The 16,091-nt window shown below is 42.3% G+C and overlaps 1 protein-coding gene across 3 annotated transcripts in view; it reads left to right on the top strand.

Annotated features, from left to right (window-relative positions):
• The window catches only part of rgs3a (regulator of G protein signaling 3a), a 205,048-nt gene that overhangs the window by 56,132 nt on the left and 132,825 nt on the right, over nucleotides 1-16,091 (top strand). For 2 of the 3 annotated variants that reach the window (XM_033646286.2, XM_033646289.2), the window contains one exon: nucleotides 1,035-1,102. In XM_033646286.2, coding sequence (XP_033502177.1) covers nucleotides 1,035-1,102 — 68 coding nt within the window. Of the gene's footprint in view, nucleotides 1-1,034; nucleotides 1,103-13,030; nucleotides 13,911-16,091 lie in introns of those variants that run through there. The other variant, XM_033646288.2, reaches the window with a different exon arrangement.

The raw sequence follows: 16,091 nt of genomic DNA, 5'->3' as shown, positions 1-16,091 counted from the left end.
TTGCACCAAGCAAAAATACAAAAAATAAAACGTGCATATACGTGACACTGTAACGTAGTGTTAAAAATGTGCTTTTTCTTACTTTGAAGCCATTAAGTGGACATTTCAAGGTATGTTAGTGAATGTAATGGGATTATTCCAATTTTTTGTGAGGTTAACAGAAGGGTACTTATTCACTTACATTCATGGACTCACGTAGGGGCTATTTCGACTGGGTTGGCAGAGTTTAGAAAATAACATTTCACAGTCTGGCGCAGGATAATTTCTCTCCTATGGTGATGGAGGTATGTGTGATGGAGGAGTATGGGGGTAAGAGGAAGGATAGAAACACCAAATAGAAGAGGGAGGTAGTAGTTGGAAGGGGTACAGTGGGATTTGAGTGTGAGAAGTTTGAGAGATGAAAAGGAAAGGCAGAAAATGAGAAGGAAAGATGTGTACGTTAAATGAGCGACGCAAACAGAGGGAAATGTAGAAAGAAAGAGAAAGAGAGAGAGAGAGAGAGTGAGAGAGAGAGAGAGAGAGAGAGAGAGGGAGAGGGAGATCTGCATTGTGGCCCAAAGCTGAATGCTGCCTTTATGAGCAATAGTTAAAAGGACACTGAGGCGTGAGTCCCTGTAACCATAGCAACTTCCCAGGAGCCCTGTGACGGACGGATAATAGAGTGAGAGAGGAGTTCCTTTTCTCTTCTTCACCCCTCCCTCCCTCCTTCCCTCCCTCCTTCCCTCCCTCTCACTTGTTCTCACTTCCACTCGTCTCTTGGGCAGTTTGTTGGATCCTCACATCTTACGGGATTTTCCTTTCCTTTTTGCCTTTTATGTGCGCTCTGAAGTTTGAATCCCAGCCCAGCGAAGGCTGCTCCAGACAACTGTTGCCATAATTGCTTGTTGTTATCTTTCTGAGTCACTTTTATGGACTCTCAGAACTATTTGAGGACTTTATTTTTGTGCATCCAGAGGGCTGTTTTGTGTTGGCACAGAAAGAAATGTGCTCCAAAGGCACTGTCTCAGCCCGTGATTCCTTTGTCTACATTTCAGAGGCTGTGCTGTCAAACCATGGTGCTGCCCCCGAGACCAATCGCCCTGAGAATATGCAATGCTTAACAGTAAGTATAATCAAACATTTTTAACTTTGTGTGTGTGCCTGTTCATGTGAAGCCTGAACATCTTACACTCTTTGCTTTTTCTCCTCATGTGGGTGCATGTGTGTAACAAAAATATATTTTGGAAGTTTAATGAATTGTGTAGATGTGTATACATATGTTGGTGTATTGTTTGTTGGAAGTTTTGGTGAGTATTTCTCTACACAGGTGCGGATGTATTTACTTTGAGTGTCGGTCGTTTGCGTGTGCCCTTATGTGTCTTTTATTGAATGCGTTTGCATGTGCGTGCACATTGAATGGATCAGCCTGTGAAGTAGTTGACCCGTGACATTGCACCATGTCCAACAAACTCATCATGCATAAACATGCCTTCAGTAAGATATTTACTGCATGGATTCCATGTTACACGTTGTCAGCAGCCATAGCAACTAATTGAATCATGCGTTTGAGCTCTGAGCAGTGAATGGGGCAAGATGTCATTTCTAGAAAGACGATATTTGTCAAAAAAGCTCACTTGCATGCAAGTCGCATGTGGAGCAGAATGATGGTTTGTCATGAGAAAGGGGAAAAGACGACTGTGTAGTCGGATGTGAATCCGGTTTTTCTTATCTGCTTATGGACATCACAAATCCTTCCTGTGGACGCCTCCTGTCATTCTTTACATCTTATGGCTTCTCAGTTTTGTCTTAATGTTTAAAGTTTGACGTCTCTTTAAAGTCCATTTTCTCAATTTCCATGTTGTTGACTGTATGGTAGCCCCGAATTCATTAAAAGTGAATGAGGAAAACCACTTAAACTGTTAACAAAGACACAGGGGCATGACTGATGATACTTTTAACCATTTTACAGTTGGGGCTTGGAAACAGTGATTAATTATGTCACTGTTTACTTGACAATAACCGGAACAGAAACTTATTTATATGTAAAACACTCAGTGGTCAACTGTAGTACAGTATGGCTCGGGATCAGTAATGGACCTGCAAATGGAAAACATAATTTTTTTTCTTTTGTGGGTGTACCCAATTTTTCTCCTATTTGAAGTGCTCAATCTGGAATATTGAAGACCTCCTTGAAACATGGGTTTGCCAGCAGCATCTTTGCACCAGCCAGTGTTGACTTTCAGTGGGAGGGTGTATCATGTAAGAGGTTCATGCTATCCAGCCAGATCAGTTGGGAATTTTTTTTGCATAAATCCTGTCCAATAATTTATTTTAACAGCCAAGCTGCAGCTTATTATACACGCATCTAGCTTATTGAGTAAGCACTTGCTAACTTAGGCTAACTCAGGCTAGTTAGATAGTTAGAGTAGCTAACAGCTTTGAACAGCTTGATGTTATGCAACTGAGATGTTCCTATCTCAGCTATTGTTACACCATTTGTTCCTTAGCTTTTAAGCCATAGTTTACAGAGCATGATGCTAGCAATCACGTCACTGTCTGACTGAGTGTAAAAAAATAATGGATGCAGCCTTCATGATGTCATCCATTGGATTGTCACTCCTGTCTTAAGCCTGAGTTTGGCTTTTGGTTGTCGCCATCTTGTTTTTTTTTTGGAACCTGAAGGGACCATATCTAGATGAGAGGGTGAAGCTGTCGAAGAGCGAGGGGTTGATCTGACTCATAGGCTACATCCACACTAATATGTTTTTGTTTTGAAAGGCATAACTAATGTTATATTTGTGTCTGGCATCCACACTTCTCTGGGGTTGTGTTTTAGGCCAGACTTTTGGAAACAATGACGCAGTGGGTCTTATCAGTCATGACGTGCTAAGCCCTAACATTATAGCTAAACCTATATACCTGTTGTGATTTTGTCCTTCCCTACTCCTTTGTTATTGCCATGGTTTCCTCTGCGACGCATAATGCTCTGATAATATGTTGCTGTATTTGCTTTGTATGACTCTCAATCTGTTTTCCGCTGCCTTGACCGCTTTATGGTTATGTGTTTCTTCCTGTAACAGCTCTGACAGCAAAAAAATCTTTTATTTTTCTTTTATTTAATTTTACTTTTCGCCATCACCACAGTATTTTCTGTAACTAAGCAGCCACCTGCAGAGATGACAATCTGCTTCCTGTTAGCATCGACACGTGCATGCCCAGTGCAAGTGAAAGGTGATGTGTTATGCGTTTTCAGGTGTGTTGTGATGGAGCAAGATTATTTCTGAAATTGTGCTGAAACCCTCAGGGGTGCGAAGACCGTTTTCGATTTAAAGTGTTGTTTTGAAATTAAAAGGTATCAATGTGGACGTGGCCATAGATTATAGTGACGCCTCACAGACAGCATGTAACTCAAAGTGGCCACACCTTTAATTATGCATAACTTTTAGCCTTAATAGAATTTAAATTGGTGAGTTTTATAAAAAATCCCCCCCCCCCCCCCCCACAGTTGTCATGAATGTGAAAATTAGCTAGTTTTTTGTACCACGGTGTAAACATGTTTACTTCTGCTGTGAAGTTGGGCGTTTTAACATGAATTTCTATAGGGACTGACTGGCTTATGGAGGAACTGCAGTTTTTGGCACTTCCGTGTTGGCTTCATTTTTCAGACCCGGAGGTTGCCGCTTGGTAAGGACAATACACAACAGCACAAGGGCCCGTCCTCCCAGCCTTTTTGATACATGTCTAAAACCTTTTTCCCTTTCAACAATAAAATGAGGTCACCGATAGTTTTGAAAATAATTTTTACATTGCATCATTTTTTGACAGAAAACAGGGATGTATTTTGAAACTTGGTAAAATGATGAAACTTTGAACAAACTAGATCATTTGTCCTCTTCTTCATCAGCATTGTATTTATCATGTCTGAACTGCTGTTACATTGTGGAGTTGAGTCGAGTATGCTAGTTGTGCTTTGGCCACTTAATGATGATTAAAATTAAGATTTACTGTAATTATTATACGCAGACCCGAAAAAATCAGTATTTAAATACTGGTGCAAAGTGGCACTACCACCACATTAATGTCAGACAGAGAAACAAACATATAGATATTCACATATTACTGCTGGCAGAGGAGTGCCTCTGTCTTTATTCCCTGAGTCATTTGACCCATCTTCACAGGTCACACCAGAGATAGGATTCCCTTGTTGGCTTTGACTGCTGCATCTTTTTGCATGCTTTTGTTCACACTACAGCTGTGGGGGAAGATTTATTCCTCCACGGTTTACTAATCCAACTGGAGCCTGAGTTGGCAAATTTCCAGAGTGACTTTCATGGGAAATTGACTCCGGCTCCTGTTCCCACACGATGCCAGCATAGATAATACTTTAGCAAATTCACTTTTACAGGTTATGATGTGACAGTGGCTATATTTAGATAGGGCCAGGCCTTATTGAAAATCAGAGGGGAGAAGTCAGCTGGCACATATAAGGCATATTGTATCTTCCCTTCATGTGTATGTCTGTGATGCATCAATTGTCTGTAATGCCAGGTAGATGTAAGAGATGGTACTTTAGAGGAGGTGCTACAGCGTACAGAGCAGGCTAGATGTAAAAAGAAGGCCGTACATAAGCACTTGAAAGAAAGGGTATTAAACAGCTTTCAATTCAACACACTCTTGGCTGGTTTTCCTTCAGCATATTGTCAGAAGACAGCACGGCACTTAAGCATAAGCAGTGGCCTAATAAAACATAGTGACAGACCATGAGCACAGAGAAAGTGGAAACCACAACCACACAGGGCCTGGCCGTCTGCTATAAGTGAAGTGTCTGCTCCAGAAACGCTCGCCTCAAACAAGAAAGAATTCGCGTTCACACTCAGAAGAATGTAAGACTTTTTTTCTTTTAAACCAAGACCATGATCTTTGCCTAGCTGTAACCAAGTGCTGCCAGTGTCTAAACATAACCATAAAAATGTTTAACAATGCTGCAGTTGCTATGAGAAGATCAACATTCTGTGGCTTCCCATGTTAAATGACCAACTCTTCTCATTTTGTGAGTATGTAACATATAGAAAACATTATCCGACCGGCACAAAATACAGTTGCTGTTTCAAATTTGTTGTATATAAACGTAATTTCAGAGTTGCTCATGCAGTGGAGGTTTTATCAGTGTTACATGATTAAGAACTGCTTCTCAAAAACAAAATTATTGATGGCATTATAACCTACTTTAGAATTGCCAACCAATCTAATTCATATTTATATAACTGTAATTTTTTTATATCACCAAACTTGACATCTTTGGTGAATATAATTTATATTGTAGGGGTGGTACGGTGGTGTGGTGGTTAGCACTCTCGCCTCACAGCAAGAGGGTTGCCGGTTCGATCCCAGTGTCAGCGTGGGTTCTCTCCGGGCACTCCGGCTTCCTCCCACAGTCCAAAGACATGCAGATTGGGGACTAGGTTAATTGATAACTCTAAATTGTCCGTAGGTGTGAATGTGAGCGTGAATGGTTGTCTGTCTCTATGTGTCAGCCCTGTGATAGTCTGGTGACCTGTCCAGGGTGTACCCTGCCTCTCGCCCGATGTCAGCTGGGATAGGCTCCAGCCCCCCTGCGACCCTCAAGAGGATGAAGCGGTTAGAAGGTGAATTTATATTGTAGATATATAAATATAAAATCTTGTGATCTGGGGTTACAGTTTCACTTAAAAATAATCATTATTCAACAGGTCAGTATGTCCTGTCCTTGAGTGATTTGGTGCCATGTAAAATATTGAACTGTGTCCTCAGTTCGGATTTGAGCGGGCATGTTTGCCCAGCAGATGCTCTGTGCTTTGTCTCGTAGTAGCACTTCACACTGCGGCTTTCAAAAATCGGCATGGTCTTGGAACATATAATGAGACAAACTAGTGTTTAAGTACTTGTAGGAAGAATGAACACGTAAGAGTGTCTATTCTTGATTAAAGGAGCTATATGTAAGAAATCTAAAGCAAATAGTCGTAAAATCCTCCTAATATGTCAGATGTCAATATGTGAGAGACTAAGGAATAATGTTCATATAACATATTGATCTCACGGACAACAATAGTACAGCCAGAATATTCACATTTAAAAAACATTTTTACAGTCCACAAATCATGTTTATGTTTTGAATTTGTGTTTTGGCCTGTTGCGCCACCCACCGCCGTCTACCAGTCACGCAGTCAGTAGAGTCTCAGCATCAGTTACAGTTACGACTGAGCTACAGCAGCACGGCAAGCAGCATTAGCAGTGTCCCGGTACATAGCATTAGCAGCCGGCTCCTCCTCAGCTGTATCCAGGCAGCAGCATTAGCAGTTCATAGCATTAGCAGCTGGCTCCTCCTCCGCTGTATCCTGGCAGCAGCGTTAGCAGCAGAGAAGCCGGGCTTGCTCGAACAGTCTGCTGGAAAACCGAAGATCAAGGACGCGGCGACGCGGCCCTGCCACGGCAGCCGCCCGTGGGCAAACAAATCTGTCTCCAGCGTGCTGCTTTCCAGCAACCTCAAATCTGTAGGGGAGGGGGGGCGGACACGACTCACGGCAGTATTTTGAATTTGAGTGCAGTAACCGTTTTGGCCACATTCTTTCATACAGCACCTTTAAAAGCTGTCTTCACAGTCTACTCTTTGGAAGTTGTCATGTGAAATTACTTTTCTGTATTTCTGCGACTTTTGTTTCGTCTCGTCTCTCCCCTTTGTGTGTTTCTTACTTACTCGAGTCACAATGCTCATTGGCATGCACAGATTTGATTGGCTGAAAAGCATCACGTGAGATGATTTAACACATGCAACCAGTCTGCATTTCCTGGTCCGCTAAAGCAGTGCTACAAATTCAGTGCCAGTTGAAATAGAAACACTCAAGCTCGTCAAACTTTACTAGGTCTCAATAACTTGTCAGCTATAGGCCTGGGTTTGTAAAGGACAGCATCTGGGTATGGAGGATAACAAGAGGGATGTATTTTGGTTATTTTGCCTACAAGGTGGCTGGCATCCTCCCTAAAATCACCTACTGAGTTTGTCAGGGAGACATATCTGTGTTGCTTTTGAAACACTCCAGGATTTGGACTCTGTGGAAAGCGGTGGTCATATGGAGTTACTGTAGCTAATAAGCTCAGCTAGACAGGATTAGACAGAGCAGCTCATTTTACTTTCACCTTTCACGCACTCTTCTTTTCTATACACATAAAGCAGGTCATACACACACAGAATTAGGGATTAATTATCTCTCTCTCTAAGTAGTGCCACTGTATTTGACACTGTGCCTTTTTAATTGCTTTGTGCACCTGATACTTTGTACTTTGCACAGTTTATCATGAGCAAAATGTTTCTGTCTAATTGCAGTGTTGCTATCAGAACAACAATCCTGCATCCAGTATATCAAGACTTAGAGCAGCTTTTAAAGTGGCGTGGAAGGTGAAGAGGGCAGTAATGATGTGGCGCAGCATTGAGATGGAAAAGTTTTACATCCGTATTTGTGAATGCTCCTTTCCTCCCTCCCTCCTTCCCCCCCTCCCCTCTCGTTCTTGTTCTCTCTCTTCCTCTTTATCTCCGGGTGAATCAGAGTAACAGATGATTGCGTGGTTTGTGTGGGACAGTCTCAGGGGAGAGTTAAGGGAGGGGGTGAAAGCACATTCACAGACTAAATTAGGGGAGAATGGAAAACCTTTTAGACTTTCTCTTCTTTTCTGTACTGGTTTTCTGTTGCCTTGTCCTCGCTCCCTTCCAGACCGCTGCGTATTTCCTCCTTCAATGTTGTGGCCTCCTCCTCCTCCTTCTCCTACTCCTCTCTTTTCCCCCTTCTGTCACCCCATGGCCATCACCCCCACTACACAAAGAGCTCTGTGGTATCATTAGCTGCCCACTCTTTACCTACTCAAATATTTTCTGTTTGATGATGACCTTACACATGAATCATTTCAGTGATTTACAAGAAGCTCCATGAAGGTTTTGGACACTTCAGATGGTGGTGAAGATAATACTTGATATTCACAAAGGAATGTCCCTCAGAAAACCACAAGGCTATTTCAAGAACATTTTCCTATCCACTGACTACACTCCACAACCTTCCCTAGCATTTTCACTTGCATTATTGTTCTTATGTATTTAGATAATTGCCACATGTTTGGGAGAAATTATGCTTTGAAGAATGTCACACCAATCAGCTTCTGTTATTTTGCGTCTTCTGATTCACTGTGAGCTGAACGTCTTTTCAATTTAATCCTAAAATAAGTGGTGTCCTTGTGGTTTGCTTTTTAAGTAATTTAGGCAGGGACTGTTGGCATTTGGAATAAATACCAGTGATAGTGAAATGAGTGAAATTCTGTGTAGTGTAATGACACACTGTGGCTTTTAATCAGCGTGATATTTAGAGAAACTTTCACTTACTCTCAAAAAAGAAAAAAATATAATTGCAATTCCTTTTTGATAGAACTAAAGGACTTCCTTGTGTGTTATCTTAATTTACAGACATTTACAGTATACAGTATGCTCGCTTTACCTTTCAAAGTTAATGTAAACAGAGATATGTTGGCTTGTGAGAAAGTATCACAAAATATTTGATCTCCAAAATGTGAGCATGAGAATATGACATGTTTTCTGATGTTACAACATTGATCACCCAAACCAGAGATTAAAGACTTGCAGCACAACAAGAATCTGTCCTCGCAGATGCCATGTCAGCATTTACCAATTATGTTTACAGTCCGAAAAAAAAACTATCTGCTCTTGTCATTGGCAGTGAGCAGAGAGTTCATGAATATTAACAATAGTTGCGCCCCAGACTTGTCCCCCTGCATCACTTTGCCTGTCAGATAGCATTAGCTCCAAAATTGTCTCTGTGAAAATGGGTCTGACACTTCTGTCTGATGGGAAAGATGGGAAGGAAGGGAGAGGTGAGCTGAAAAGAGGACACAGAGGTTAGATTTTCTGGCCAGCATCTCAGAATAAATGAAGAATAGTTCATTTTATTGCCAGAATGTGTCCCTTTGTGAGTATTTTAGGCCCTGGGACCTGTTTGCTCCTAACCCTCATCTGTTCTCTGCTAGATACAGGATGTATGAGTGCTTATCCTTGCCCCTTGCTGCTCTGCAACATCTTTTAATTTGAAGAGGTTACGGCCCAAACCACATACATTAGATGGGATGGGCATAGTTGGACAGTGTTTATCACATTGTACTGACTGCTGTGGCTCAGGTGGGAGAGTGAGTCGAACATTAATCTTAGTGCGATTTGATCCCTGTCACCCCCTGTTCACAATTTGTGTCCTTGAGCAAGACCCTCAACCCCAAATTACTCCAGATGAGCAGGCAGGCACCCTGCATCGCAGGTCCACTGCCACTGATTTGTTAGTTCAACCTTTGTTGTACTCAGGCTGAAAATTGCTTGCTTTATAGATGGCAATGCTGGTCTGGTGTTGGTTGATCTGCCACCAGATACTGACCACAGACTGTATAAAAATAATGGTCATTACCACCGTGATGTCACTCATTGGCTTGTGGACTCTCGCCCTGAGGCATCAAGTGCATATTTTAGCTGTTGCCATCTTCTCTGGAGCCAGAATGGAATGTATTTGGATGAGAAGTTGGAGTTTGGGAGAAGCGAGGGGTGTAGGTGACTCAGACTGTGGTGACACCTGACAGACAGCTTGTCACTCAAGCGGCCCCACTCTTAACTTTACAGTCTGAGACAGTCCAAAAAATTTGTTCAAATGAACAACTCACTCCTAAATCATAAAACTAGAGCACTAAAACTCAATTGTGTGATGTCAGGGGGTATAAAGTCTGAAGCTGCTCTAATGACATTGAATGGTGAAAGATGTTCTAGATGACATTGAGACCATCCAGGGGTATTTTTCCGAGTATGTGAGTACATTTTCTGTTTTAGAACCGAGAATAGAATAAAGCTCATTTGGGTATATAAAAAAAAGAAAACAACTATTCAGTGGGTCCACATAATCAGGCTCCCATTAATTGTCAATAGAGCAGCTCCAGACTTTAGCCCCTTTGACATCACAATTTTGAGACTTGCTTCTCTGGATTCTGCCTTTGAGAGAGTAGCTCATGTTCACATGAAGGTTTATGGGGATTGACTTGCTCTCAGAGCCAGCCGCAAGTGTCCATTTGATGAACTGCAGTTATTTGCCTATCTGTGGTGCCTTATTTTTTTAGCCACAGCAGCTTGGTCCAGAATGAAATATCTCTTTAACTAGATGAGAAGAGACAAAGACAACGCTGAGGACAACTGCTGTGACTTGACCTCCTCAACTTATTATAAATTTCTTTGCCAGCTATACTTCTCTGTTATTGTTGTGCATATGACATTAAAGAGAGAGGCACATTGGTGCAGTGGTTAGTAGGGATGCATGATAGTGGATTTTTTGCCGATTTTTGATACACCGATATGTAACAACTCATTTGTCTGATAACCAATACCGATATCAGTATATCTACTTTTTTCCTTACCTAATTTTAGTCATCATCTTACTGTCTTCTGTAGTGAAATCAACATCGTACTATGCATGCATGCTCTTATCGTGATGGCCCACCAGCAGATGGAGACAATACAGTAGACATACAATATTTTTCAGTGTATGTGATATTCATTCATTGTGCAAATTAAGAAAAAGCATGTTGGCCAGTTCTTACAGTTCATTTTAAAGCAGATATTGGCCGATATTGATGACTTACCAATATTATCGGCATGTTGGCTGATTAAGATATTTCATTTTAAAGCCAGTATCAGTTGATACTGTTGACGTGCCAATTTTATTGTGCATCACTAGTGGTTCCAGGTTCAACCAGAACTGGGACCCTTCTGTGTAGAGTTTGCACTTGGGTTTTCTCTGGGATCCTTTGATTGTCTGCAGCCCTGAATAGGATAAGCAGTTCTGGATGATGAATGACATCAAAGAACTTAAAACTTGAAGCAAATATTAGATGGCTTTCCATCAATTTGACCTTATGATGCCCTGATTTTTCCTCAAGCACCGTCATGAGTTTGAAATTTGTGGTTCATAATGAAATGCCCACAGAATTATTAGATGGCTTGCCATTAAATTTGACGCTGACATTCATGTCACCCTCAGGAGGACTTGTAATTACACTGATGATGTCCTGACTTTTATTTATCGCCCTCACACAGTAATATTTTGTATTTGTGCAAAGCCAGAATACCTGCAAAATGACCCATCAGTTGCTGTATTTTGTCTTCTGTGCTAATTACCAAATGTTAGCATACTAACATGTTAAACTTAAATGGTGAACATTGTAAATATATCTGCTAATGTTAAGCAGATGTTAGCGTTGTCTGTAGATTCTTAGATTTGACAATTTCTGTGTGCATTAGTCTTCCACTGCTTTACTGTGATGTGCACTAAACACATAAAATTTGACTTATACATTTATGAAGTGCTAAACCTTATTTGAATTTGTGGAGGCCTAGCCTAAGTACTCAAAGGCTGAAGCCGCGGGGCTGCTCTGTTAGGTTTGTAGTCATCTCACTGTCTCATATTTTGCACAGTGTCACTTTCAAAATGTTGTGTCTGTAGTTACGAATCCATATGTTGAGCTTCCACAGTTTGGACTTTAATAACAACTTCAGCTGTGACCCTGAACTTGGACTTATTGACCCATCATGCGTGTTCACTGGCTTGGAAGACGCCGCCTTCTTTCATAGCTGTTTATTCAGGTCAGAAAGAGAGAGAGAGAGACAGAGGGAGATCCCACACTACTAAACACCAGATTGGCCTCGTCTGGCTCCTAGACAAGCTTTTCAAACTCTTCTTTCACTCCTCTCCCTAAGACATGCTTTCTTCTCTCCCTTTCTTCTCTCCCTCTAATCCGTCCTTCTGCCTATTTAGAGGTGAACAGCGCAGCATGAAAGAGAGAGAAAGTGTTTTTTGTGTGCTTGACGGGTAACCCTCGCCCTTTTGAAAAGGCAAACAGGGAAAAGCTGCCATTACTACTGGCATGAAGGGATCTTAAGACAACGGCCTTTTCTGCCACTTTATTAGCATTGTAGAGACTAGTGCAGCATCGCTCCTCTTTCACCCCTCTCTTTCTCCGTCACTTCTCTGTCCATGTTTCATTCCATGAGCCAGACATCCAAACGCTAAAAAGGAAAAGAGGCAAGCAGGGAATTAATGGGGTTGCTAGGGGTTAGACTGGCCACTGTTTTAGCCGTAATTGAACAGGCTTTTTCTTTTTCTTTTTCTTTTTTTTTTTTGAGCTGCTGCTGAGGTGTTTGTTGTTATTTTTTTGCAGATTACCACCCCTTTCCCAGGCATACGAATATTGAAAACAAAAATAACAGTTATGTTTGGATAACTGGAAGAGGAGGGGAGATTGTCAGCGGTCACAGACCTGTGAATTTCCGTACCGTACTGTTGGGGGTGAGGGGGGAGCAGCTGAAAGGAAAAGCAGAGGAAATATGGAAGTTGGAAACATAACAAACAAGCATGTCTGGGTAGAGATTGGGGAGTGTGGGAGCTAAGGTGGAAAGCTTCTGATGAGGTGTGAAGTGTGATTGAGGTGTGTGTGTGTGTGTGTGAGAGAGAGAGAGAGAGAGAGAGAGAGAGAGAGAGTGAGTAACAAAACTGCCATCATTCTCTTTTGTTAGGAAATGTGGTCATTAATAGTTGTGAGACCTAAAAGTCATAAGCAATCAGAAACATTTCCGTTTTCAATGTAAATATGGTCCGGAGTCGAGGTCTACTGTTATAAGTTTGCAGATTATGCCTATTAAAATCCTGTCTTTTCCCCTTGTCTCACTCGTGCCACCAACATTAGTCACTTCAGTGTATATTTGCAAAAGACTGAGAGCTGTAGCACCTCTCACGGCTTCATAGTGTGGACTCAGGAAGCAAACTGGCCTTATCGGGGGCAGACACACAAAGCCGTCCTGGCTATGGGGTGGCGAGGTATGCATAAGTGTATGTGTGCATGAGCATGTGTGTGTATGCGTGTGGAAGGGGGGTGGCGGTGGGAGGCACTTCCTCCTATTCTTCTGCTGCTGAAGAGTTCCCATGAGCGCCCCTGCCAGGAGCTACAGTGTGGCCTGAGCAGGCCGAGCCAGCGCCAGTCTCGCCTACATGACGCCGCCACACACACTCTCACACAGCTGATCTCAGGGGCTACTGCAACTGCTGCTGTTCACGCCACAGAGCAAGGAGCTGGACGGCGTGTTACGGGATAGAACAAATGCAAGGAGAGAAGAGGGCGAAGGAAAGTTGAAGGAACGAAGAGGGGGAGATTGACCTGAGGTTTTAAAAGAGCAAAGAGGAAGAGGTGAAGTTGTGGATGAAATGACAGGTACAGACTCATGAAAATGTGCATTCATGACTGGAGTCGTTACTAAGGAGCCTTGGATGGATAACAGTGCAGCTGGAGGTCAGTGGCAGATTGACGCCAATTTTGCAGAAAGGACTATTACCGAGAAAATTGAATCTAGACTCATTTGGGGGAAGGGGCCAGTTTGGCTGAATAAAGTCTCCAAGGACACATTTTTGTTACACTAGCAAGGTGAAACCCGATATTATTATCAAGAGCCACAGCTCAACTGTCACCTGGAAATCGGACATTTTGAACACTGCAAAACTAAAGCCACCCCAGCCACTCTTTGGGCAGCTGTCACTGTTGAGATGATTCACAACACACTCAAGTCCACCCAGCCGTCGGAGCACAGCCCCAGGAGCACACACTCAGCCGCACAGAGGAAGCTGTGGAGATACTCGGGATGCAGAGGCGCCGGCCAGGTTGAAAGTCACCGTCGCAGTGTGTGTGTGCTGGCTGCAGACTTGAACACTGGAGAAAGAGGAGGGGGAGGAAGAGGAGGAGGAGGAGGAGGAGGAGGCGGAGGTGTGATGCACACTATCCACGGGCTGTGCCACCTGTGCATCGGATGTAGGCTGCCTCAGGTGTGTGTGTGTGTTCCATAGAGTAGGGGGAGGAGAGGAAGGGTGCATCAGGTGTGAGTGAGAGATTTGGAGAATGAAAACAGAGTCTGATAGTTAGTCTCTAATAGTGCTTTCATAACTAATTTGCAAAAGCTACATTTTATAATTTATAAAGCCGCAACAATAGCTGTCAAACTGTCTAAAACAAAAACGGCATGCAAAACATTTATGTGGTGATATCTTTGTTTGCACACTATCAAATCCTGCCATTACCGCGCAGAAGAAAATGCACTTTCAACTGCTTCTCCAAAACATCCGGAGAGGAAAAACTGACTGTAAGGGATGTGTGCTTGTAGAGAGGGCAGAACGTGCTTTCTGTCTGCTACATTATTTATTGTTCACATAGTTAGGGAAGGATTGCAGGAGTGGAGGAGAGGAGAAAAACATTTGCCATGATATGAAGCGATGCCGCTCTCCTTATATAAGCCACTTTGTGCACATCTGAATTGCATGTTAGAACACATAGAAAATTAAATGTGATGGAACAGAATATGATTTCATTTCAATGTTTGAATATTTTGAAGGGAGTAAAACAATGAAGACTAAGCTGATATGACGTATACGTATATCATTTGTGTGGTTGGTAGATTTCGTTTAGCAGAGCTGTCAGCAGTCAATGTTACCTCTGCTGCACTGCTGGAAAGCAGACGCATGCCCTGTAATCATCAGATCATCAGACTGGCAGGATTTCTTCTCGTAGCTTCATGCAGTCATGTCTGGAAGGATGGTGGAGCAATGAGGCATGCATGTAAAAAGGGAGAAGCTCTGTCTCACATGCATGAACACATACTGCACACACATAGGCTACAGGGTTTACTGCCTTGGGCACATCTAAATTCATTACAAGTGAGTTAAAATGGTTCGTTTTAGTCTTGTCAGTTCTACCACAGTCCCTTTGATTGAATTATTAATTCATCAATAAGGCCCTACTCATACAAATTAAATATTTAATGCATGCAGGGAACTTTTCCTCGTTTATCTTCATTCATTTTCAGTAATACATCTTGATGCACTGAAGAAAAAAAACTTCACTTTAAAGAACATTCATACTGACTTCTTGTAGTATTCCCAGGCTAGTCTTCTCTTTTCTCCTCCAGTTTGAAAATAATCCCTCTGCTTTCATTTAGAAGTGGAAAAGGGGCATGGGACTGCCTCTCCCAGGCAGACCATAGAGGAGTCCAAGTGGTTGGACTCAGCTATGCTTACAAATTTAATTAATGCTGTAAAGGCTCTGGAGTTTGGATTAAACAGTTCAAATTAGGCAGTTCTGTGAGTTTGCCTAAAAAGGACACAATGTCTGAGACAGCGTTTGATAAAAAGACACAGACATAGATGGATAGACAGATGGATGAGGCGTGACAGATCGATGTCTCTGTCATTTCTGTTAATTTTGAGTCACCATCTTTGCTTTTCAGTATTTTCCCTCACATTAATTTTCCAGCCCATCTTTCAAACTGTTCGACTGTTTGTTGTTTGTCTTCCTTAATTCCAGTGAAATGTCTTTTTCATACCATCTGCGCTTCTATTTGTCTTTGTCATCTGCTCCGTCTCAAGTCCCACTGCCCTCTTATACCATTATTTAATCCGTCTTTTATCTACTTCATCCCTGTTTATCATCTTTTCATCTCTCTTCACCTACAGTCAGTCTCTCAGTTTCTGTGTATCTCCTTCTTTGCTTTCTGTTTCTGTCACACAGCCAGGCTCGAGGATTAGTTTACATCCGTCTGTCTTCATAGGAAAATATACACACAGTGCAGGGCAACAATCTCAGCTTATCAAAGAGGGTACAGGCGTACAAAAACAGACAGCAATCCTGATTTCTTTTATACAGCAGGTAACAAAATCTGCTGTCTTTCTCTGTATCATGGCAATTATTTTTTCAGCAGTGTCAGTTAAGACATCGACTGAAACAGAGAGAAACTGGAGGGACTGAAGGGCAGACAAATATGGTAAAGGAATTGTGGCCCCAAACAGTGACACAGGGCACATAAAATCACTGGACTATAAGAAACCGCAATCGTACCCGACATTTTAGGGTCATCACAGGCTTCAGGCCCCTGAATAATCACCATATTTCTGCAAGTCGCTGCATCTTGGGTCGACTGTAATTTAGCCGCATGTACATGTTTTCACCAGCTAGAA

This window comes from Epinephelus lanceolatus, chromosome 19 (genome assembly GCF_041903045.1).
Source record: "Epinephelus lanceolatus isolate andai-2023 chromosome 19, ASM4190304v1, whole genome shotgun sequence".
Classification (NCBI taxonomy): Eukaryota; Metazoa; Chordata; class Actinopteri; order Perciformes; family Serranidae; genus Epinephelus; species Epinephelus lanceolatus.
Note: the sequence above shows the minus strand (reverse complement) of the source record. Positions and strands in the feature narration are given on the sequence as shown.